The 25,463-nt window shown below is 39.2% G+C and overlaps 1 protein-coding gene across 1 annotated transcript; it reads right to left on the bottom strand.

Moving 5' to 3' along the window:
• Positions 1-1,183: 1,183 nt before the first annotated feature.
• Positions 1,184-19,467, bottom strand: plch2b (phospholipase C, eta 2b). The gene is made up of 20 exons (XM_088338037.1): positions 19,102-19,467; positions 16,056-16,202; positions 15,631-15,874; positions 15,398-15,527; positions 13,211-13,381; positions 13,055-13,148; positions 12,788-12,991; positions 11,494-11,614; positions 11,240-11,411; positions 10,174-10,284; positions 10,020-10,103; positions 9,846-9,946; positions 7,653-7,741; positions 7,389-7,574; positions 7,208-7,315; positions 7,014-7,138; positions 6,158-6,242; positions 5,848-5,994; positions 5,673-5,746; positions 1,184-3,632 (listed from the first exon to the last, which is right to left on the bottom strand). Exons 1-20 carry the CDS (start codon positions 19,340-19,342, stop codon positions 2,589-2,591), a joined length of 3,678 nt encoding a protein of 1,225 aa, XP_088194163.1. The 5' UTR covers positions 19,343-19,467; the 3' UTR covers positions 1,184-2,588.
• Positions 19,468-25,463: the final 5,996 nt, after the last annotated feature.

Consider the following 25,463-nt stretch of genomic DNA (forward strand, 5'->3'; position numbering starts at 1 on the left):
GTTGCAGATCGAATTTCAGGGGGCTGAGCATTCCACAACTCGCGTATAGGCACTCACACAGAGACATAATTGATCAACCTGAATTCAACCTTATATGACTTTCTAGGTCATAGCCCATTAATAGACTTCAGAAAAAAAGTTCTATTTATTTACATATTATTTTATTCATTTGTTTTGTTTTATTCTTCATACGGTACAATTATATTTTTATTTTGTACAACCCTCCCAAAACATTTTATATATAATTTGGTGGTGTGCAGTAACTGAAAAAGTAAAAGTACTGTATACAAAGTAAACCCGCCATTTGTTTGGAAATGGGACAGAGATCTGCGGGCGGAAAAATAGTGAATCATGTTTTTATCATGATTGTTACGTCTTACTTTAAAACAAATGAACTCTTGAGGTCTATCTATCTATCTACCCTGGTCATATCCCTTGAGAGGGGTGACCGACAGCAAGACAAAAAAAAAGAAAATAAAAAAGGGAAAAAGTCGCAAAATACACACACAAAAATATTTGGACCATGGCCAACCCAAACACCCAAACAAGTTAAGCACCTGGGCACCCAAGTCGGTCACTCTTTCGTCCCTCCAGATGAACCGGGACACAAGAAAGCGGCCATGTCACTCGGGTCAGGGTGACACAACACACTCTTCTGTTCAACAGCAGGGCCCGACAGTTTTCACTGGTTTACCCCTGCCGCATCATACGGGTGCCCTGCCCATCCCTTAGAACGTGTCCAAACATCCCACTATCCTTTCACAACACCTCTCCACTCATTCCTATCACCAACAGGAGCTCTAAAATTCCTGCTTTAACTCAAAAAAAATAAACTCCGCATATTTTAGCTTTAGCTTTTGAGATTTAACTCTGAGTTAAAGCCTTAAATAAGGGGTGTCTAAGTCTAAGGGACAGAGTGCCAAATAAATAAATTTGCGACAAGCCGAGGGCTGGATTGATTATTGAAAATTCTGAAAATGGCACCAAATCTAAAACATAAACCTAATTAATTGAACCTACTAAAAAGCTAACAAATATATTCCAATATAATCATATAATGAAAGCAATATTTTTTCGTTATGGATCTGTCAGAAATCTTTAATTTTCAACAGGCATGAAAAATACATTCCCTTGATATAAAACCCCCCAATAAATGAACATGAAATGAAAGAAGCTGGTATAATTAAGGCACCATAAGTAGCCTTTATTTAATATTTTAGCCAAAGTCGGCTAAATTAAAAGAAAAAAAAATAGCAAGTTTCATCCACTCAACTGAAAAATACAAATGTATTAAAATACAATAAAATGGAATGAACAAAGCTAATGATCAAAAACACCACTTTCTTCCTGGACATTAAAAACAAATACACCACGATTCTTGGTGTATGACACAATAATGAATTAAGATAATCTCAGGGGCCGTAGAAAATCTTCTCGTGGGCCACATCCAGCCCGTGAGCCTTGAGTTTCACCTATGTGCCTTAAAGTCTGATTGTGGTGAAGAGCAGTTCACATGCTATGAAAACAAGCCCCACTCTTCCAAATTCTAGCTAGAAGTATCCGATGCGACTGTTTTATACTCAGTGAACAGTATTGGGACTAACGCACTACAAAGAACTTCTATCGGTACTACTTATTACATTACTACGTTACTCCACTTCCTTATAAATGTAAATAATTGACTTTTGTGTCCTCTAATTGTTGAGTTCTCCTACTTTAGTTATGTTGTCACATACGTCGATGTGGTGGAGGCTACTGCGGGAAGGTCTTTACAATTACCTGCAATATACCTCGGAATACTGTTATAGTGGTGCCGTCCTAAGCACAGAGTACTTGAACGCTAAATTTCTCCTCATGTAAGCCAAATTTACAACTATAAAATACTGGAATCCGCGAGTCAGTTTTTATGCGCATATTTGGTTGTGTGTCACCAGTAGTAAAAGGTAGGCAGCAATAAGGAGGGGGGTGTAGTTTATACAGGCAAAACGGTAAATCAATGCAAATGTGAGCACAGAATTTACGGTAAAAGTGTGCTGAATTGGAGTTTTTTTTTTATTGCTAAGTGATTTTTGCCACCCAACATGTCTGGAGAAAAAAATGAAACATTTTGGACAGTACCTAAAAATGAAGAAGGATATCTTCAAGACAAAATGGATATGGAGTGTCTCGGCAAGTTCTCAAGATTGCACATTCCAATTCATATGAATAGTTCACTGCTTCTGCAAGTTGGTGTACACATTTTCTTGTATTTCTTTCGTTATGTTGCTATTTTTAAGCAGTTTGAGGGGTTGGCTTCTTTTATCTAGGGGGAATTTGTAACTAGATGACTACTTTCAGAGTAACGTACCACTACCACTTTTTGGTGCCAGTAATCTGGAGGAGTAACCAAATTACTGCTTAAATGAAGTAACTAGTATCTAACCAATTACTTTTTTTTCCAGTAATGCGCCCAACTTTGCTCGTGGGTGCAATGTGAAAAGGGCTCCAGAGTCGATTGAGTTACATGCTTGATTTGACTTGTATTGAACTTTAAGGACCATGGTCGCCTGATCAATACCTATACAAAGTTTACATAGGTCAAAGCATCTTCACACATATTGGCCATCAAATAAAATTGGCGATTTACATCGGATCGCTCTCATCTTTTCCTCGAAAAGCGCATTCATCTCCCTCTGCAGGGTGCCGACGCACTGCTCTGCACCTGCTGCAACATCTTTGAAGTCCAAGCTTTTGTAGCTTTCCCCACTACTGGATGAGCTGTCAGACAAGCACAATCCATTGGGTACGGTGGTGCTCACCTGTGGACTGATGTCCTCACCAGTACTTTGGTTTCGCCAAGTCTGCCAGTGAGAAGCAGGCTTGCGGTTTACCATTGGCGTTATGGAAGGTGCGTTGGTTTTTCGAGGGCAACTGCGTGAGCGGACTTTTGTTCGTATTTGGGCAGAAAGTCTGGGAGTGGTTGGGGCCTCCAAAGTCCTTCTGACCCGAGCCGGGGATGATGGCGGAATGAGAGGTACAAATTTGGCTTTAGGATGTAAGGAAAGTTGGGTTATTGGTTTAGGAGCTTCTGGTGGCGGATTCTCTGGAGGTCCTGAGTCAGACTGTCCCTCTTCTTGAATGACTAACGGATCTACACAATCCTCTGTTCCGAATTTTTCAAGAGTCTGTAATTCAGTAGCTTCTGACAAAAACTGAGGCTCATTAAAATTACCTAGAGCAGGATCCTGTCTTTCCTCAGTAGGACTGTTTGGACATGAAGGGCTGTCCAGGTCAAAGCTGTCTTGAAATGTCAACCTGGTATTAGGGTTTGAATCCCTTGAGGACAATTTGCTGAAGATCCCTCTTCTCTGATCCTTCATTTTCACTCTGTGGGCCCGCCTCACGGGTTCACTCATGATCCCTCTATGCATGGCAGCTCTGGCGGCAGGCCCTTGGACCAGGGGCGACATTTCTCCGTTCCTGCTGTCTTGGGAGAAGGAGTCAGTATCCTTTCGGAGGTATGGAGGCGGCCAGTCTTCAGAAGACTGCACGGATGAGTCGAGGGATGGCTGTTTCTGTGGCCCCTTCATGTGTTTCTGGGCTGCTTTCTGGATTTGTTTTCTGGCTGCTTGCACAGCATTTGCAGGCTTTACCTATGACACAAAATAGGTTGGACTACCGTTTTTTCCGCACTATAAGGCGCACCTAAAAGCCTTTATTTTTTTCAAAAGCTGACCATGCGCCTTATAATACAGTGCGCCTTATTTATGGAACAAAATTAATTAGCAAAGTCTTGCAACTAACTTGCAGCCGCCGACTAGATTTTCCCCCGAACGCCAAGTACCGTATTTTCCGCACTATAAGGCGCACCTAAAAGTCTTAATTGTTTTCAAAAGCTGACCATGCGCCTTATAACACAGTGCGCCTTATATATGGCTCAATATTAATTTCGCAAGGTCTCGCAACTTACTCAACAGCCGCCGACTCAATTTTACCCCGAACGTGGAGTTGTCCGCGGTGTATGCTGGGATTTATATACCGGCGTTTCATTGGCTAACCAATGTGTCAATCATCAGTTAAATCGATCGCTATTGGCTGAAGTTATTCAGAGCCTCCAATAGGCTAGATGGCCAAAACAAACCCTGCAATTGGCCGAGTTTAGCAATGGCGTAGCAAGCTTAGTAAGCTTGCTAAAGTACACCATAAAGAAACATGTTTTATTAGTCTGTATTTGCAAATAATTTACCCGCCTGGATTTACTTCACTAACGGTTGTAAGAAGACCATGATTGCGTATCATTATTGAACGTGAGAACTTAGGTGAGTTATGCGGCTTTATATTTTCCCGGTATCTTGTTTTAGAACGATCTTGATGTTGCTGTGATGAGTTGAGTGAATTAAACTCAATTCCAAGTGTTTTTTGTCATATGCACAGTAAAGTTGCGAGCGAAAAAGAAAATAGAAACATAGAAATGTTTGGCATTTCTTGAATCCCAAGACTTCAACCTTCCGAATGATATTTGAAATGACGCATTTAAGTGACATCGTACGGACACCGCATCTGCACGTGTCTACGACACGTATTTGCTTCTTTGCAAGCCTTGGAAATGTTAAGGGGGTAATCAGTTGGACTGAACCATCTAACTGTTTTGTCGACGTTCCCATTGTAGCGCCTTATAATCCGGTGCGCCTTATCTATGGAAGATATAGGACCAAAAACTATTTTTTGGGGGTGCGCCCTATAACCCGGTGCGCCCTATAGTGCGGAAAATACGGTAGTCCGCGGTGTATGCTGGGATTTATTTACCGGCGTTTCATTGGCTAACCAATGTGCCAATCATCATTTGAATGGATCACTATTGGCTAAAGTTATTCGGAGGTCAAGGGGAGGATCCTTTTTATCATTTACAGGCTGGCATTGGCTTGAACGGCAAAACAAAGCCTGCAATTGGCCAAAAAAGACGTGTCAATCATCAGTTGAATCGATCACTATTGGCTAAAGTTATTCGGAGGTCAAGGGGCGGATCCTTTTTATCATTTACAGGCTGGCATTGGCTTAAACGGCAAAACAAAGCCTGCAATTGGCCGAAAAAGATGAATGCGTATAGCACGTGGCTGACGGCATACAGAAAGCATTTTTTTACTATTTTGTATTTGTAAATATTTTATTCTCCTGGATTTACTAAACTCACGGATATAAGAGGACCACGGCTGCACATTATTATGAACACAACGACTTCGGTGAGCTACTCTGGCTATATATATTATCTCTGTATCTTGTTTCAGACTGAACTCGATGTTTCTGTGATAAGCGGTGCAGATAATAAATGGAGTGTCTATTTTTAAATTAAACTCAATTCCAAGTGTTTATTGTCATATATACAGTAAAGTTGCGAGCGAAAAAGAAAATAGAAACTAAGGAATGGTTGGCATTTCTTGAATCCCAAGACTTTAACCTTCCGAATGATGGAACGATGCATTTGAGTGACATCGTACGGACACCGCATCCGCACATGTTCTCGACACGTATTTGCGCCTTTGCAAGCTTTCGGAATGTTAAGGGGGTAATAAGTTGGACTGAACTATCTGACTGTTTTGTCGACGTTCCCATTGTAGCGCCTTATAATCCGGTGCATCTTATAGTGCGGAAAATACGGTATATTTGGAAAGTGGAGATTTCAACTAAGAACTGACCTTGCCGTCAATGATAGCAACATGAACAAAGATAGAAGACTCTGCCTTTCCTTCCATGTATACGTGTCGATAGCCTGCAAGAGCACACAGGAGGAATTTTCTTTATTTCGGATTGTTGCACTGTGTTGATTAATTCCTTTCGGCAACCATCCACTGTCAGGTTTATGCCACTCACCTGGCATCATGCTTGTCAAGGCTATAGTCCTCTGACCAATGAAATCTCTACCAATAGGATCATGATCCCAGACTTGGAAGCGCACCAAAGCAATCTGTGGCATTAGAATGTGGAAGACAAAAGTCTCCTCCCACATGGGGTTGAAACCTGGGAGACAGTTGAGTTACGAAAGTAGTTATTCAGATTCCCAAAATGAAGAAACAGCCTACCTATCCACTTCACATTTACCAAACTAGCTTGTTATCTTGCAAGACTCAGAATTACAACATTTGTACTCAATTCCAAAAATCTGTGCGAAAGCCGAATTTACCATTATCATCCACCACCCTGGTCTGCTGTTTTGAACAGTCAATGGGCAAACCAATGATCTCAACCTCCACAAACGGGTCAATGATCTGCAAGGGTGATACATAAACCAAACAAGTAGATATAATGCATTAGGTTGCCTGTTGATTTTAGAGCAGTGGTTCTCAAACTTTTTTCGTAATTGTACCTTCTATCACTTTTTTTAGGCAAAATACCACTAACACTTATGTTTTTTATTCAAACATAGGAATGAAACCATAAACTACAGCGTAGTTGTGGTTGAACCAGAACAATAACTAAAAAAAAAACAAATGGGTAAGGACATGACCAAGTCCCCGACTTTGACAAATTTGATCTAACGTTGTAGGTTGTTTTGTTATTCAAAACAAAATGTCACATATTTGGGTCTGTTTATAGGTAAAAAAAAATACTTTTGTTTGTCGAAAAGCAAAAAGATTGTTTTGTACCATTCGATGCTACAAAACACCTTTGTCGGTTATTTTCAAAAAATAATCCACTATTTTGAGTTTTTATTTTTAAATTTTACAATTTTTGTTAAATGTCATTCGAAATAAGAATACCCTTTTTAGTGGGTTTCATGTAAAACATACATTTTAGGACGAATAAGTCACAAAAGTAGTTGGTTCCACTGTTGTACCAAATTACTTTTTTGGACCCAAAGGTTTTTCCAGTTTAGACGTTTTTCCATTGCAGATAAAATACTTTTAAATGCTTTAAATATAGATATTTTTTTCCAATTTATTCTAATTTACCACATACACAAAGGGTTGCTTACATGTATCCCAAGAGGTACACGTACCCCATTTGAGGACCACTGCTTTAAATTGCCCTTTACTAACCTCTCCCCTATCCCCAAACATGGAGTCTTTGGGTTTGGGAAGCTGTTGTCCACTGATGATCTTCAGCACTAATTGAATCTTCTTCTGTCCTGGAAGTGGATCTTCCACATTGGGGTTGAAGGCACCTAAAGAAAAAGAAAATTCATCATAAATGAATAAGACACCTGTAACGGTGATTATAAATATTTGCATACCTCTACGCATTATTTTAGGCTTTAGGATGTATCCACAGTTTGCATTGCTTGAGAACTTGGCTTGGTTTAGTTCAAGCATCCGCCCCTCCGTTTGATAGTTCATTGCAACTATAATACATGCACATTACCCCTCAGAAACAATCTAAACTGTATTATTCAATTATATTCTATACAATTATACCCATGTGACATCCCGTGTTCCAGTAGGGTTGCGGGTTGAAGTTGCTGGAGTCCACCCTGTAGTTGGATGGGTAAACCCTCAAGAGTTGACGTTGGTTGAAGCGAACCAACTGACCGGGTTTCAGCATCACGATCTGGTTCATGACAGTTTCGTTGAGCGACGACACCTGCCAACTGTTTGTAAATGCTGCCACATTAAAAACAAAACATAATATTTTACAAAATTAGTCCTTATGGTCAGATTTCAAAATAAGACGGACGGTACCTTGTGTTTCTATGTCATGCACGCGGACGGATTTGGTGTACTTGACCAGGTCGGACAGAGCCCGTGACAGCCTCATTGTCTTCCTCTTTCTGAAGAGAATGTCATAAAAAAATGGTAATTCTTATTAGATCAGGTCTTTGTGATTGGAAGATATAAAAACTAAACCCAAAGAAAGCCTTACGTAACCTCTGTTAAAAGGCAATTAGGGATAAATAAATACAATAATAATTCGACATTTAATTAGCGAACATCAATTTGTAATTCCACGTTTCAATAAAGTTTTGTGGAAAAAAAACATATTGGGTGCAGTTATTAGTCATTAGTCATTGGTAATTGGTTGCTAACATAGACGACAGAAAAAACCTGCAGATATCATAGCAATTGTTAGCACGCCATTGCTTGAAAAACAAATCGTTTTGTTTGAAACAAAATGTTTATTTTGATTCCACCTGGTGACAAACCCAAATCTAGACGAAGTATTGAACAGTTTTTTTTCATCCTGGGAAAATTACTTGATCCGTTCGACAATTGGAACCCCAGTGATCCAAGTGGCAAGCTACCCCAGACCAGGACTTCAATGAGGGCCTGATTCATCATAGAGTTCCACATCCAAGTGTTGGTAGGGAATTGGATTGTTTCTTTACTCTTGACTGTAGACTGCTGAACTTAGAGAGTTTATTGCAGATGCCCATGGATTTGGGATTTCCTAAACTAGAGACCATCAAACCTGTGTTTTCTGTGGTTATTTGATGAACCCTCATTTTATTAATTAACATCTAAAGTGTATGATTGTGTGACTTTATATTAGAATAAAATAGAATAAGGCTGCGTAACACAAATAAGCCCAGCACAAAATTGATTCCCACATTTTTTTGTTTCAAGTAACTCAGAACTTTGGAATGGATGAAACGACAGTGTCCCCTTTTGGACAGTTCCCGGTCATACTAATTCACGATGTAACATAATGAAATCTAATAACATGATGTTTTGAATGTAATTAAAACCTCCAAGGCTTTGTATTGATAAAATAATGGTCTCACCGTACGTAATAATTATCGATTGGAGGGGCATTCTCAAGTACAGAACATTACGCAAATTTGTCACTTCTTTGGCTTTCTAACAAGTTTAGCAACTTCAAACACCGCCATCCTATCCTGGTGGTCCCGAGACCATGCCCAAGGAGGCATGATCTCTGGTCCATATAAAAATAGGAGCTGATCAATAGCTTGTTCTCTTTTCTACTGCTTCGCATTATAACCGCGGCCATGAAGGCCTGCACTGTGACCTTGAGTTCAGCACGTGGGCCCTACCTTGTCTCCATACGGAGCATGAGACCAAATCTCTCCGCAACAACAAGTAAGAGGACGGTTTAAGATTTAACACAATTTTTGCTGGTTCTTGGGAATGAGCGTTGTTTTCTGTACAAGGGAATCTTCCCAAATCTATGAGCATTATAGCGGGAAACTTACTTTTTGTGCTAGTAACTTCGACTTTCTGCGATCGAAAACTCCCCCAATCTCCGGCGCCTTCCCCTTTTTTTCCCACTATCATTAATTTTCTGTGTTAATAAATTGTTTGTGCTATTTCAATCAGCCTGGTTCATTGAATCAATTTTCTTGGGATTAATAATTCATATCATAACTCAATGAGCTCAAAGTAATAACGTACATTTGACCGAATTACATTTTTATCAGTGTAGGAAATTCTAGCATCCTTCAGAGAAAATTAAAAAAATATGGTGGAGCACAAGCAAGACCTAGAGGAAAATTTTCTAACTGAATGCAGTAAAGAATAATTTGTTTCAATACTAACGATTTTCAAGCTAGAAAAATCCCTACGGTTGATTCTAGAATTTTATTGGTGCTCATAGAAGAAACATTTTGCAACTGATACGTTTATCAACCGACGATCAATCATTAATTTGAAAAAAAAAATAAAAAATAGCTTTCAAACTAAGATTAACTAAATTGAGAATTTCTCACCCAACATCTTAAACCAAGTAAGAATGTTCTTTTACTATAATTTCTGTTAAATGTTGTGTGTTGTCTTGTTCATTGTTCATGAAATTGCTGGCGTTTGTTCAAATTCATTTCGTCTATGGTGTTTCCTCTATTATTTGCACCACGTATCAAACCTAAAACTAGCCCAGTAGCTTTTCTTCCCGCTGCCTTATAGCATAGCTGCTACACTTACTTGGGATGGTAAACAATTTGAGTCCTGTCCCCGCTGCCACTGCTGAAGTCGGACTCCCCGTCAGACCTGACCTTACTCCTTACTCGGATTCTCTTTTTCCTCTGAAACAATCGTTCATTACATTTCATTTTAATATCGTTTCCATCCCCGTATCACCCAGACGAAGGAGGAGACCTTGCGTTTGAAGCTCCTTATGATAGATCTGCCAAAGCGCCTTTTCTTCTTGGGTTGTCGAGCAGCAAGACCGCTGTTTTCTTCCTGGGAAATTGGATATAAGGAGTAAGAAGCTGAGCCAATGAAACTGCACCAAAAACACTTATTAGTTTGCCTGTGAATCGTCCTCTTCGTCTTCATCCTCTTCGTTCTCGTCACCAGTTTCTTCATCGGAGACGTCACCTTCCTCCACATTCGGATCCAGGTTTGCTGGGAGCTTTTTTCCCTGAAACATGACAAACCACTGAAACAAAACAATTTAGGCAATTTAAAACAAAGGCGAAATCTGGAATCTTATTTTTGTAAATTTACCATTTGAATCCTAGTGGTACAAATCGTTGAACTTGAAAGAGGTGTCGGTCTTATTAGCTTACTGATTCGTTTAAGGATTAGTAGACACTCCAAATAGGGGGATAGGAGTTGAGGTTTTTGATTTTGTCCTGGACCTCATGTAGGTTTTAGATCAGGGGATTGTGTCATAATAGTCTGTAGTTTGCAATAGTCTGTGCAGCCCTTTGAGACTCCTTGTGATTAAAGGTTTCACAAATAAACATGAAATGACTTGAAATTGCAAGGAGGACAGGGAGACATGCAAGCGCATCTCTTTATAAAGGCACTCCCCTGAACCCTTTCTATGTAGTACATCTCTAAAGTTACAAAAGCAGGGTTCCTGTGGATCCTTGAAATGTCTTAAAAACATTAATCCATTATTCTGAAAATAAAGCCTTAATTGGCATTGAAATTTCTTAAAACCAATTTTCAAAAGTCGTGAACATAAGATTGATATTACAACTAAAAACATTTAGAAAAAAGGCATTTTTCCCTGATTCATGATAAAAATACTCCTCAATGTAGAAGAAGAGTTATCTGCCAGTTTGACCGAATGGACCAATAAATCTAATCTAATCTGATCTGATTTAATCTAAGGGTACTGTAGTTCGGTAAGTAATTTGGGGGGTAGCCAGCTCGTATTGCAAGTAATCGGGGTAGTTATAATACCACAAGGAGTCTCAAAGGGCTGCATAGACTACAGATTATTGCAAACTACAGACAATTAATACACCATCCCGCGATCTAAACCCTACATGAGGGCAAAGGAAAACTCAAAAACTGCAACATGAGGGAATTGAAGAAACTTTGAGAAAAGTGTTTGTTTTGACAGAATAAGATCTCAGCCTTACCTTAACTAATATTTTTCCTTTAAGGATTTCTGGGCATGGCAACTTTTTGCACTCATGCACGTTGAGATTGGACAGGTCCAGCTTCTCCTGAAGCACTTCTTTTAGATACTCCGCCATCTTCTTCTGCTGCGGGACACTGCAGTGGTTTTCTATGGACAAAATCACTGGGTATCTACACGGGGAAAGAAATTCATATTCATAATTGATACATTTTTGTTAACTCTACTGGATAATAAGAACGAATGAGCACATACTGCGATTTGATAAATGCATATTTGTTGATTGTTTCAACGACATCTTTGAATAGGATCTTTGATGTCAATGTGTAGCCGTGGTGAATGATGGGCTCGCCGTCTGGCCCATCCCAGCAGTCCACTAAAGAAGAAGAGTAGGTGAATAATACATAGTAAATTCCGGACTGCGAGCTTCTCATTTTTTTGCTACATTTTAAACACTGTGGCTTTAAAAGCGGTGCGGCTTATTGTTTTTTCTTCAGAGCGGCACTGAGGAAAACGGCAAGCTGCTCTTTTCCACAACGCATACGCTCTAAATACGAAACACCGCGGTAACATCTGGGAACATTTATGACATCTTTCAAGAGAAATTAGACCATATTTTTACCAACATTATTCATATAAGACATAAGAGGAGCTAAACAAAATGCAATTCGGTCAAATATCGGAGCAACTGTAATGACACCAACACAAAAGACATGTCTGTGTTGTAAACTGGCACTATTCTCCACTGTATGGTTGCTCCAGTGGTGTCGTCTAGAAATCTAGTGCTTCTATTTTACGCGACACAGCCCTTACTCACGTTTTCTTCCGGCGCAATAGTAAATAGGTGCTCATGTTTGTAATCGCCATCTTGAATTGTCACATTATCTGACAACACGTGACATAAACAACTCAACGCCAAATTAGCCTCACGCTAGGGGGTGAGCGGGGCTTGATATGTAAGAAACGGACGTGAATTTGGTGATTTTAATGGCTGTTTAAACCTGTGGATTAAAATCTGGTGCGGCTTATACAAAGACCAATTTGAGTTTCATTCTAAAATTTGAGCATTTGGCTTTTAATCAGGCCATCGTACTGTAATCAGAAGTAACCTCAAGTCAAGTCAAGTCAGATTCATTTGAAAAACCTTTAATCACAAAAGGTCTCAAAGGACATCAAGGTTACACTTGCACTATCCCCTGATCTTAGACCAATATGCAGGTAAGGAAAAATTCAAAACCTCTGCACGAGGAAAATAAGAAACATTGAGAAGTGGCCTCACAAGTGGTAATCCCCCTTCCAGGATGACCAGGGTGCAATAGGTTTAGCCTTGGGTAACAGTACACAAACATAGTGAACATCAATAAAAGAAAACAGTAGGTAATGTGTTGAAATTTGTCCAGAAAATGCGTTTTAAGTTTATAGACTACAACTCTACTTTTAAGTGAGTCAAAGCAAAAAGAGCATTTCACTTTTATGGTTTTAAAAAGGCCATTTCCGCTACACAGTAGCTAACAATCTGTGAAACAAGCGTGTCAGTTGAGAAGTTTACCTTCAACGCAACGGCAGCCGGCCTGTAAAACATAAGCATACATCTCCACGCTGGACTGAGACAGCAGCTGGTCTCCGGTTAGGTAGGTGTTGTGCGAAGTGGCAATGAAATAGTTGGACAGGGGCTGCGTCATGTCCTGGTTGACTTGGTTGTGCTCCGGGTTGAAGATGTCGCCGCCGGGACTCCGCATGTAGTTGGTGAAACCTGAAAGGAATCGTTAAAATGGCGTCGTTGGAGGCTGTGTACCTGCAACCGTCAAGCTCGTACCGTCTATTCCCAGGACCAGACGCTGAACATTTTCCGGAGACGGCTCAAATTTGCTTACAATTTCCATTAGGTGTTCTCTGGTTAGGCCTCGCATCTGTAGTCCAAACATTCTTATCAAAAACTGGAGAAAAAAAAGAAACGTTTTTAATCTAAAACCTTCTGCTCGTTCTCCAGGAAGTGGGCAAGATCTTGCAGATCCATGACTTCTTTCTGGTTACTGTAAGAAATCATGATGAGATACAGGTCTCGCCGTGTGGATATCATCTTGTAGAAGGAACAAAATTCTTCGAATCCCAATGAACCCTGGTTTTCGTCTGTGTCCGCTTCCTGCAAACAGATATACACTTCTATGTACCGGTATATCGTAACTTTATTGTCTTTTTTATTAAACAGAATTGTAAAATGCCAGCCACTGACAAAAGGTTTGTTTTACCTTACTTCTCCAGGACTTAAATCCTATTCCAAGATTTTGACTGTAATCATGGTTGAAATCGTTTTGTTTTTCCCGATAATCTTCTCCCCCACACTACTACTCTTATACGAAGGCACCTTAGTATGCGCCATGTGCCTGGGCCTCTAATAAAATCTTTATCACTTGTTCACTCTATGTGCACTGTTAATAAAAGACTAATGTGTTGGAATGCAAAACCAGTGCTAAATACTTAGGTTTGCACTGTATTTAATCAATCTAGTTGTGCAGCAAAGCCATAAGAACTTTCATTAGAGCTGTCCAAACGTTTTCTTCTCAGGGCTACTTTTGTTATTACTCCAATTAAATTACCAAGAAGACCAAAATCCGTGTATTTTTTCTTGAACAAAAACAGCCCGCTTTAAGATTATTTCCGAATCCAACGAAAATGGTCGTTTGTATGGGAAAATCTGTTTTTGAAAAAAGTTATTTTGCATCTTCAAATGTTAAAAGTCTGCACGTGTATTCTGCTGACTACTCAACATTATTTCATAGGTGCTGAATACCTTTTTTGGGGGACAATTCGGAAAAAACAAAAATGTAGTGTACTGGTTGGGATAAACACAGCACGAATTTAGTAGTAAATTCATAATCCCAAAGGTGAGAACCACCAGGAAAAGTGTGTGTGTGTCTGTGTGTGGAGTCAAACTTTGGAACTATTTACAAGACGAGATCAAACAATGTTCAACTATTCACTTGTTCAAATTTTAATACAAAAAACATTCCTGGTGGAAAATGGGGTATGAGTGATACGAGAGATTGGGAATAGTGCGTCAAGAACTATGGTTAACTTTGTGTTATTGTTGCTGTTGCTATATCATAACTTATTATTAATATTATTGCTATTGTTGTTATTATCATTGGTGTATTTAATAGGGAAGATGAAGGGGTAGGTAATATAAACATTTGCTTCTTACTGCCCCTTTTCGAACATATTATGTAACATTATTTTGTTGTTGAGTTATTGTTTTTATTTTAATGTTCGAATAAAGTTTTCATTCATTCATTCAATTTGCATGTCCTTTTCTGATAAGTCTAAAATAGACCAAAGAAGATCAATCCCAACATCCAAAAGACGTCTGGTTGTGGGTAGGATTATTTTTATTAAAATATGCTTGAAAAATGTTGATACACTGCCTGTAAGGTTTCATACTTTTTCGTCTACACTTTGTTTTAACTTTCTACAAAGCCACTGTGAAGAGTATTCTGGCATAGGGCGACACGGTGGTGCAACATACAGAAACAACATACTGACAGTCATCAACACAGACCAGGAAATCATTGGCTTCTCTCTGCCTAGTTGAAAGGATATTGCCGGCTTGCGATCTAGCTGAGCCAACACCATTATAAATGAGTCTTCTCACCCGGGAAACCAATTCTTACGTACTGCCTTTTGGTAGGCACTACAAAGACTAACAGGCTCGGAGACAGTTTCTTCCCCGGGGTCATCACAACCCTCAACAAGTGCACAAAACTGTAAAAAAATATATATTTTGCCTATGTATAGAAAAATATGTATTCTTATCCTGGTAATCAACTTAAATTGGAATTTTGTTGCCGCTAAATGTTACTGCACTATTTTTCATTTTGCTACTGTTCTGATTCACTTAAAACCATTTTCCAAGAGCTACCTCCTTTGCTTGTTTTTACCGACATTTTTTTCATCTTATGTTTCTCTTTTAGGTCTCCAGTACTTGTTTATCCTAGAGTGCAGTGTCTTATATCATTGTAAATAATAATACCTACACTGTTGTCAATGACCACATTGACAATTCTAATTCCTGAACCAAAAGGCTAAACGTTTTGTTCTGTAAGCATTCCAATAAATGCAGGAACGTGTCATCCTCGGGAAGAAATATCAGTCGAGGTTTTACCTGGAACATCTCTCGGACTTTCTGCTTTGGTAGATTCACGTTGAGCTTATGAAGCAGTTGGTGGACTTCCCCGATGCTTAGGGTGCCGTTTCCGTTTTTGTCAGCTTCTGCAAAAGTCTGCTGAAGCCACGTGAGAGCTGACGTTAAGGCAAACGAAAAGGTTTGTGAGGATCTGACTTTGCTTTGTGTTGTTTAGTAGTCAGACGAGTTCCTGTGACAGACACAAAGGATATTGATCCCGGGTCCTCTGCCTCCGGGCCAGGCTGTCCTCGTCACTGATACCGGCCATGAGGTATTTGAGTCCAGTGATCCACGTGCGGGCCTCTTCGCCGTTGCCACTGACCAAGTCCAGGGACCTGACGCGATCGCCGTAGTAGATGCTGAAGCAGCAATTCGGGTCAAAGCGGTTGTCGGCGTACCTGCGGAAAACCTCCGACTTTTTCCCCTCACGGACCTCATGGATGGAGTCGATTGTTACTGGAACACGACGACAAATACATCACTCTTTTTTCATTTGGTGAGCGATCTTTTAAGATAGCTGTGGATTGCCAATGGACTCTTCTAATGACCTACTCATTATAATTCTGGGGGGATGAGTAGAGGCCTACATTTTTCGTACAGTTGATGGTTTCTGCAAAAAATGTGACCACTATCTTACTTTTAGCTTTGTCTTGTTTCCTGGACGGACGCCATCGGATGCACGAGCGGTGCTCATCCAAGTAGTAGAAGCGTCCGAGTCCCTTCTTCTTACCCTTCAATTTGGTCATCTGTGTCCCCGTTTGCATGGTGCACATGCACCTCTCCACTACAACGATACACCCCACCCAGAAATTATTAAATAAATCAATTTATTTTGGCAAAGCATCAAAAGAATCGGAAGAAAGCAAAACATTGATTCGATGAAATTCATATTATTTTGCAGTACTTTTCTTCCCTGAAAATAATTCTTGGTATTTGTTGGCAGTTACCACACTACTGGAGAATAAACTTTGTTTTGGTATACAACTTTTATTTACTTGATTTACATTTTACACAAGAACTGGTATGTAAACAGTGGTATGTAAATCTTCTATATTCGGATACTTTTATTCTGGAGACCCGCAAAGGAGATTTCATAGGATGCCGATTCGTTATTTTGACTATTACTGCGCACTGTTGATCTTTGTTTTGACTATTGCATTATTGTTGCTATTGGCTAATCATATTGAGTTTCTTTTTATTTTGTGACCTAGGAGGTGTAATAAAAAGAAAGGGCTCAGGGAGGGCCTTTAGAACAGATTGGACTTTGTTATCTGAAAGCATCTCCCATTTTCCTTCTTGCAAATTCGAAATACATCGATGTCTTTTCTCCTTATTTGTGGCGTCTATTAAAGTCTTTGGTCCTTCGAGGCGGAAATGAACCAGTGACCTAAAACTATCATCTCCTCTCAGGTGTTTTTTATTTATTTTTTGTAAATTGGTTCACTGAGTGAAATTATTGCCAGACTTTAAATGAATGCCTAATTTGAGTACATGTATTACTGTTATAACCATTTTTGTGGTTGCTGCCCCTTCCCCCATAAATGTCAGTACGTGTCTGTGTGTTGGTGTTGGGTCTGCGTGTGTGCGCCTTGATCGGGTGACCGTACTCGTTTGTAATCTGAAAACTACATGTGACGCAGCCTGGCTAATCCCAAAGGATTGTCTCCAGTCCATATGCCCATTATATACTCAAAGACCTCCCATCAGGTCTGTTATTATTCGTGCAAATGTCATACTTTGATGGTGAACATTTTAAAATGATAAAATTATAAATGATAAGATTTTGTTTCAATATAGTCATTGGTCCATCTAAATGCCGTGATATATTCTCAAAAACTGCTGTGAACATTGACAAATGTCACATCACACATCACTCAGTTAAAAATTTAGGTGTCATATTTGACCCTGATCTATCCTTTGAAATGCATGTAAAGAAAATTACTAGAACCGCTTTCTTCCATCTTCGTAACATTGCTAAAATCCGTTCAATACTGTCTCAGTCTGATGCGGAAATTATAATTCATGCGTTTGTTACCTCCCGTCTCGATTACTGTAATGCACTACTCTCTGGTCTCCCGAAGTCTAGAATCAAGTCACTTCAGCTGGTACAAAATGCCGCAGCGAGGCTTTTAACTAGGACAAAAAAGTACGATCACATAACACCGATTTTGGCTAACCTGCATTGGCTCCCAGTTAGCCATAGATGTGATTTCAAGGTTCTCTTAGTATTGTACAAAATCATACATGGACTTGCTCCCTCTTATCTTTCAGATCTGATTTGCCCCTATGTCCCGGTCCGAAGCCTACGTTCTGAGAGTGCCGGTCTTCTGGTGATCCCAAGAGCAAAGAAGTGTTCTGCTGGTTCGAGAGCGTTCTCCATCCGGGCACCGGTGCTGTGGAATGCTCTTCCCCCAGAGATCCGATCTGCAACCTCAGTGGAAATGTTTAAATCTAAACTTAAAACTCACTTCTACTCCATAGCATATGAATATCCTACTCTTCTCGTCGGCTGAAAAATAGTCTGTGTAATATAGTGTAATAATCTGTGAAGCCCTTTGAGACTCTTCGTGATTTAGGGCTATACAAATAAAAATGACTTGACTTGACTTGACTTGACTATTTCTGAGCTCCAACTAAGCATTGTGAGGTACAAAAGTTGTTGTATAGTGCGGCCATGATTAATACAATTTATTGACAATGTAATTTCTGAATACAATTCAAACATAACATTTTCAATGTATTTATTTAATGTTCTTCAAAGTCTGATTCATCATCAGATACACGAAAATGTTGTTTCCCTCATCGTGCCTTTTTGCGTGTATCTATAATTCTATATCAGGACCACTCTGTTTTCTTCATTCTCCTTTCGTCTCTGGTACTGTGACTTAAACAGTGTGATGATGAGATAAAATCTAATGCCTTTCATATGTCATCTGTATCATTGGTGGTCCAATGGTTCGGATTCTGCCCTCTTACTGCCGCGACCCAGGTTTGATTCCTGTTGCATGTTTTGCGACTGTGGTCAGTGATATTTTTTGACTAATCATTTTTTGCAAGGGGGATTACCACTTGTGAGGCCCCTTGTCAAGGTTTCTTATTTTCCTCGTGAAGAGGTTTTGAGTTTTTCCTTGCCCGCATGTTGGTTTGATATCAGGGGATGGTTTGATTGTAACCTCTGCAGTCCTTTGAGACATTTTGTGATTAAGGGCTGTATAAATAAATGTGACTTGACTTGACTTGACAAGCATGGTATTATACTATCTTGAAACATCATGTATGACGCGTTTATTTACACCCTTCAGGTATTTGTCTCCATTCACTAACATTTGTCTCTGGTACCATGACAATAAAAAATTGTGTTAAAATGAGATACAATTGAATGCCTTTTCTTATGTCATTTATATCACCGGTGGTCCAATGGTTAGCATTAAGTGCTTCACTGCCGTGACCTGGGTTTGATTCCCATTGGATCCAAAGTTTAGAGATTGTGGTCAGCGATATGTTTCGACTGATCAATTATAGCACAAACATGGTACTGTTATATAGTACTGTAAAACCTTGTATACAACACGTGGGGGTTCCTTTTGTGGTAAGAAAAAAAGGTGCGTTGTACATCGTTATATGCGGTATGTGTTTATCGCGAGCAAATTTAAACAATATTAAAGAAAAAAACATTGTCTTACCAAAATGTCCCAGTCTCCATTTGGGCTGAGCGACCACACTCCCACCAATCCAGAAAAACTCTTCTGCCAGTCTGGAGATGGAGGCCTTCTGCCACAGTCTGGGCGAGCTCATGATGGACCTGGCAGGGGAATTTGGGGGATTGGGTGGCATCTTGGGGGAACCCGCAGACTGACAGGTGCTGGTTCTCTGAGAGGGCGAAGCCGGCGGCAGGGAGCTGCTCATCGCCGGGGAGGTGTTCATCCCCCAAGTGGACCTCTGCAATCAATTTTCCTGTCCGGTGATCACAGCCTTTTCGCATGGTTACAATCTACAGGCATGTCCTCTTAACATCTCATCCTCAGACGGAGAAGGTAACCTGGGGTCTGACTTGCTGCTCGTAGGGAAGAAGAGCACCGCATGTGACTGAGCGGCAGCAAATCCCTCTCGAGGCTAATCCTGAAGTGAAGCTCCAGTCTTGCTTTCATGGACGGATTTTCACGCCACTGTTTAACCCCTAAACGTTCCTGTAAAATTCACCTAAACTCCCAATCCCAGACGTACCCAAAGTAAACTGTTTGAAGAATATGAAAATGAGTGTAGCATGGGGACCTTAGTTGTAAAACAGGTGATACAATAGCTTGAAGCCTTACCTGGTACCTTAATTAATGTGATCACAATCTGAAAAACTAAACAATGTATTTTACACATTTTTTAAAGGTAGGTCTGGGGCTTCCAAAAGTGGCCACTTGGAGACAACAAGTTCACAGCACTAAAACCTTTGTAACTGAGTATTTTTCTTTGGCCAACATTTTTAGATATTTTGAAAGATTTGTAAATGTTTGACTCCTCTTTACGCGTCTTTATCACTATTGTTCTCAGTTGCGAGTAATAAGGGTTCATAATTATGAGTGGCGTTGGCCGTGTTTATTTTGCGGTCGAATTTGAATAAACTCAGTACATCTGTGTATCAGTCATTCCAGAATTTTATTGGCTAACCAATGTGTCAATCATCATTTGATTAGGTTAATACTGGCTAAAGATATTCAAAGCTAAAGGAGGCGACGTCGGTTTTATGAATTCAGGCCCGTTTAGGCCAAAGTAAATTAATTGTTGTTATTGAATTTGTAGAATATGGACGGTTTTGTCTCTTTTGAAAGGTAAGACACTGAAGTTTTGTCCCAAACTGAATTAATCTTTGCTCGTGCTACTTACATTGAGTGATCTAACTTGGACTACACAGAAATAGAAGGTTTTTATTCCAGCCTGTATTTATTTTTTGCAATGACATGCCTGCAAAAGACATAGCATAGGCATCTTAGCTGGAAAATCACATGAAGCTTTACCTGTACCCAAGTCAAATTTGATCACAATCTGAAGAACTAGACATTGTACAGTATTTTACACATTTTTCTAAAGGTATGTCGAAACGATTTCAAAATTGGCCATTTGGAGACGACCAGTGTACAGCCCTAAAACTTTTGCAACCACATATTTTACTTTGGCCAATTTTTAGACATTGTGAAAGGCATGAAAATGTTTGACTTCTCTTCCCAGAAGTCAATCACTGATTGTGCACAGTTGCACGTGATAATTGTACATAAAAATAGATTCTGGGTTGCAATTACGCACATTTATTTTTGACTTTCATTATAATATACCCAGTAAAACTGCAAGCCAAAGTTGTAATGTCCGTTATCTCAATACAGGCATTCATAGGCTATGGCAATTGGCCAAGAGTGGTGTCAATCAAAATGTCAGAGGCTAACGGCCGTAGAGGAAATCCTTTTGTCCTTTTGTTTCATACAGTGAGAATAATTTTACCTACATGATTCTAAAGAATAGCAGAAGAAAGCAATATGCACAAATGCATTGACTAGGATTTACGTTTTAAGTTTGTCAGTATTAATTTTACTTGTGGTCATCAATTATTCATTTTTCTTTGAGTCTTTAAAGATTCAATATGATTAGTTTATCCATAATAAATTGACTTAAATAAAGTGCAGGAAGACATTTAACTGTGCCTTTAATATTTCAAAAAAGGAAAGGAAGTACTGTTTTCACTACAAAGTTTATTTCTTTAAACAAAATTCCGAAAGTCACAAATAATAAAATGCGTTTTGGACAACCGAATACTGTCAGAACCAGAACAGATGGTAGACCCAAACGCGTAACGTTTCACACAAAGCTTTATTGAGGAAGCTGAGAAATCAGGCGCGGGAAAACAAACGCCAGCGATCCGGTACTCGCTGGGCAGGAAAAGCAGGATCCCTTGAGATTGGCGCGTGGTCGGAGGACAGAAACAAGTCGGGCAGCCGGAACGGGAGATCGGAGTGTGGTTAGAGGGCGGAAACAAGTCGGGCAGCCGGGACGAGAGATTGGACCGTGGTCGGATGGAAGAATCAAGTCAGGTAGACGGAGACAATCGGGAAGCCAGGTGCAGACAAGCAGGATACAGGACGGGACAGACGGGAGCCACAGTCCATAAAAGCACTTGCCTTGCATGTGCGAAGGTTCGCTGACGGACTGACCAGGAGTGAAGGAGAATACTGTGTTTAAATAGGAGGGAAACCAATCAGGAAACGAGCACCAGCTGGAGCCAAATGAACGGGCACAGGTGAGGGCAATGGGCAAATCATGACAAATACTCAACATTTTGCAACCAGACTGTACTTGCCCAAGACACACCACAGGAAGTGGTGCCCCTAAGACCCAGGCGGTTAAGCGATTCATGGCCATCACGTGTGGAATCTATAAATTCGAGAACGCAGCAACCTTCCCCACTTTGTATACTAAATAATAGGGGTCAGGAACCTTTTTGACCCAAAGAAGCCTTATAGCGAAATATTCTCTTTTTCCTTTTTTTTTTTTTTTTTAGGTAAAGCCATTCCATACATATTTTAGGACAAAATTCAGCAAAATTACCAAAACAGCCCTCGTGACCAATCTAATTTATAAGCACATTTTATTTTACTGAGTGACGTTGATAAAATGTATGAAACTAAACTTGTCTCCCCTCCACACGATCATTGAAGCTTATTTCATAAGTAATGGTTTCAAAGGTGCAAGCAGAGTTCTTTTGTAAATATGTGCCAAAACCTGCAAACAAAAAGTTTATGGATTTTTTTCCTCTCAAGGCAGTGGGTGCGTGTGAAAGAGAGGGGAGCGTGATGTGTTGCATAGCTCCACCCACCCCTACTGCTCACCCAATCAAATTGTTTGTTGTGCTTGGATAGCGTTTGTGGGTAATTACAGTTTGTTGTGTGGGTTTTTATTACTAAGTGTCTCAACAGTGAGCATATATTATTTAATGAGCTTCGATGTAAAGGATTATTAAGCGATGTACAGCCTGGGGTCTGTTGGTGTGCCACCTTGACCGTGAACTGTAAGTATTTGTGACAGTTTTACAAAAGAACTTTGCATACATATTGTTTTGAAACCGTTTTTAGGGACAAATTTCATGGAAAAAAATGCCTCAACACTCTTAAAGCTTAAGGTGGAAAACAAATTATAAATGTCATATTTACATTGATTTGGGACACAGGATTTGGCATTATTATCATTTCATACATTTGATTAAATCATCAAATGACACACAGTAAAATAAAATGTGCTGAAGAATTAGCTTTTGTCTAGAGAGCATGTTTGCGTTGGCAGTTTTTTCAATTTTGTCTGAAAATATATGACGTGGCTCTCTCAATTTCTTTTTAAAACCTTTTTTGCTTTTACGTTTCTTTGGGTCAAACAGGTTCCTGACCCCTGCTCTGCAGTATGCTCAGTTTCAATTCTTGGCCACCTGGGGACAGCAAAATAACAGACATTGGAAAAGTAAGTACCGTATATAACCCCAAAACTGTCATTATTGACGTGAAACTTTAGTTAAATTTAAAATTGTTGAACGTACAAAATACACAAAAACACAAACGTAAATCTATCAATTGAAAGTTTAGCCTCTCTGTCATCATAAAAAGGGTAACACTATATTTTTCAGTTTACAATTTTTTTTTAACGATTTAGTTAACTGGGGTTCTCCCAATTATCTTTTTTAGAAGTCAATGTTATTACACTTAGCTTATTTCACACCAAATTTTATAAATGATGTACACAATATTTGAATTAGACCGTGTGCCTTTCGTGCAAATATTTCAAAGTTATCCGTCATAGTTCCTCTTATTTGTGGTATTCTTTATTGTAAATATGACCATATAGCTCAGCCAAAAGGTAACGAATATTGTAAATAGATTTGCCACCATATTTGCCTTTGTTTTTATCCCCAAGCTGCCATTAACTAGCACAGCTCTCATGGCCTTTGGCGCCATCTAGTGTTTGATTTATTATTAATTATTCGAAAAACACTCATTCAAAGGGACACGGTGTAATATTTGACGACTAGATATTGCTGCAATGTGTAATACAACCGAGAATGAGTGCTAAAAATCACAAGGTAGATTACAAAACTACGGGACAGCATTTTTCTTTGTTTACCGGATTTCATAAGGTTCTTGGTACCCTGAGGTGCAAGATGGCGGACAATCTTGTCAGCTACCTCTAGGTGAGGCTGTTAAGTAAAATAAATACAAATTCATTGACCTATAGTATTTTTAAATTACACGTTTTTATGATAGTTCATGAATGTTTCCTTATTCGAATGATTTCTATTTTACCAATAGGAGGCGCTCAATAATACACGACGTCCCTTTACAGAAAAAAAACAACACGTAATTATTTCATAGTTAATGGTGCTACACCCCATCTATTAGAATATAATTAAAATAGTTTATATTTGGAAAAAAAAATTGAATGTACATTTCATCATCTGGGGAAAACAGAATGCAATGATTTGAAAGCAGGCATGTTCTTTGTTAATACTAGCTTACAGTTTGTTCATAGGAGAAGTTGGCAAAAGCTAATAAGACCAAAACTGAACGAGACAAACTTTGGGAGTTTTAAGACCACCTTCCAGCCTCATATGTGGAAGGTAAAAGGCGATTGACCTATTAGTCCGTGGCCGCTAGCTGCAAGGGGGCTTCATGGCCTGCAAGGCCTTCTCTGTTGGCATTAAAACTTTGTCAATCATGTTATGTTAATCATATTTTTAATACTAATTAAATTATTTCAAAATGTCCGTCAGCTTCCTTTGCTTTCAATTGCTTTTCCCTGGTTGCGCTGCTTCCAGATGAGTGCTTTCATATTAAAGCATTTCACCAATCACATATTACCCATTACAAATCTACCCGGAGGCCTTCAAATACGATTCTGAAGGCCGGTTTGCATAACATCAGTGTTCCAAAAAGCTGTTGTTTTGATCATCAGATCCAGAGTTGGATTGTCTCCGCCTAGTAGCGGGCCTTGGGAAATGCCAGCGATATCCCAAAATATGATTGGCTAGGAGGGCGGTAACATATTGACCACGAACTTATGACCAAAATATAAGAAAGAATGGACTTACAGCATTAGCATCGATGGGGATAGAAAATAACTTCTCGTTGGAACTCAAACGCACAGATAATCTGCACGTCAGAGTAATTTAAATCATATCGAGGAAAGGAAGGAGGGATTTTGTGCACAAACAAAAGGGGTGTTTGGTAAGTAAAATATGGCTATATTCCTAAATAATATTGCAATTTTTCTAGGTTTATTACTTTTGTTTTTTATATGTAAAATGTAAATGTTTTGAATGAATGAAATAAAATCAGAACAAAAACAATAACTCAACAACAAAATAATGTTACATAATATGTTCGAAAATCGGTAGTAAGAAGCAGATGCTTATATTCCCAATTGAATACACCAATGATAATAACAACAATAGTAATAATATTAATAATAACAGTTATGATATAACAATAGCAACAATAACAACAAAGTAAACCATAGTTGTCCTATTCCCAATCTGTCGTATCATTCATACCCCATTTTCTTCATCTCTGTATTCCGCCAGTAAATTTTTTTTGTAATTAAATTTGAACAAGTGAATAGTTGGACATTGTTTGATCTCGTCTTGTAAATTGTTCCAAAGTTGGACTTTACACACAGACACACACATACTTTTCCTGGTGGTTCTCATCTTTGGGATTATGAATGTACTACAGCCCCTTAAGTTATAATTTCCCTCTTTACAAATGAATCATTTATTGATATTTTCTGGCACTATGTTTTTGTTGACCTTTAATAGCAGTTGTGCAGAGAAATTTTTACTAAATCATTTAATTTTAATAATTTGGACTGCAGGAATAAAATATGAGTATGATCTCGATATCCTACCCTGTGCATGGTTCTAATTGCACGTTTTTGGAGGATAAAAAGGGGCTGTAGTGAATTTTTGTAATTATTGCCCCAGACTTCTGCACAATATGTTAAGTATGGCAGAACTTGAGAACAATAT

Source organism: Urocampus carinirostris, chromosome 6 (genome assembly GCF_059441175.1).
Source record: "Urocampus carinirostris isolate Australia breed hairy pipefish chromosome 6, RoL_Ucar_1.0, whole genome shotgun sequence".
Lineage (NCBI taxonomy): Eukaryota > Metazoa > Chordata > Actinopteri > Syngnathiformes > Syngnathidae > Urocampus > Urocampus carinirostris.

Coding starts and splice junctions, on each gene's coding strand:
- plch2b (XM_088338037.1), bottom strand. CDS start 19,342: ATGAACACCTCCCCGGCGATGAGCAGCTCCCTGCCGCCGGCTTCGCCC. Junction 7,139..7,207: donor GCCTAAAATAATGCGTAGAG/GTATGCAAATAT, acceptor CTTTTTCTTTAG/GTGCCTTCAACCCCAATGTG. Junction 5,995..6,157: donor CAGGGTGGTGGATGATAATG/GTAAATTCGGCT, acceptor ACTGTCTCCCAG/GTTTCAACCCCATGTGGGAG.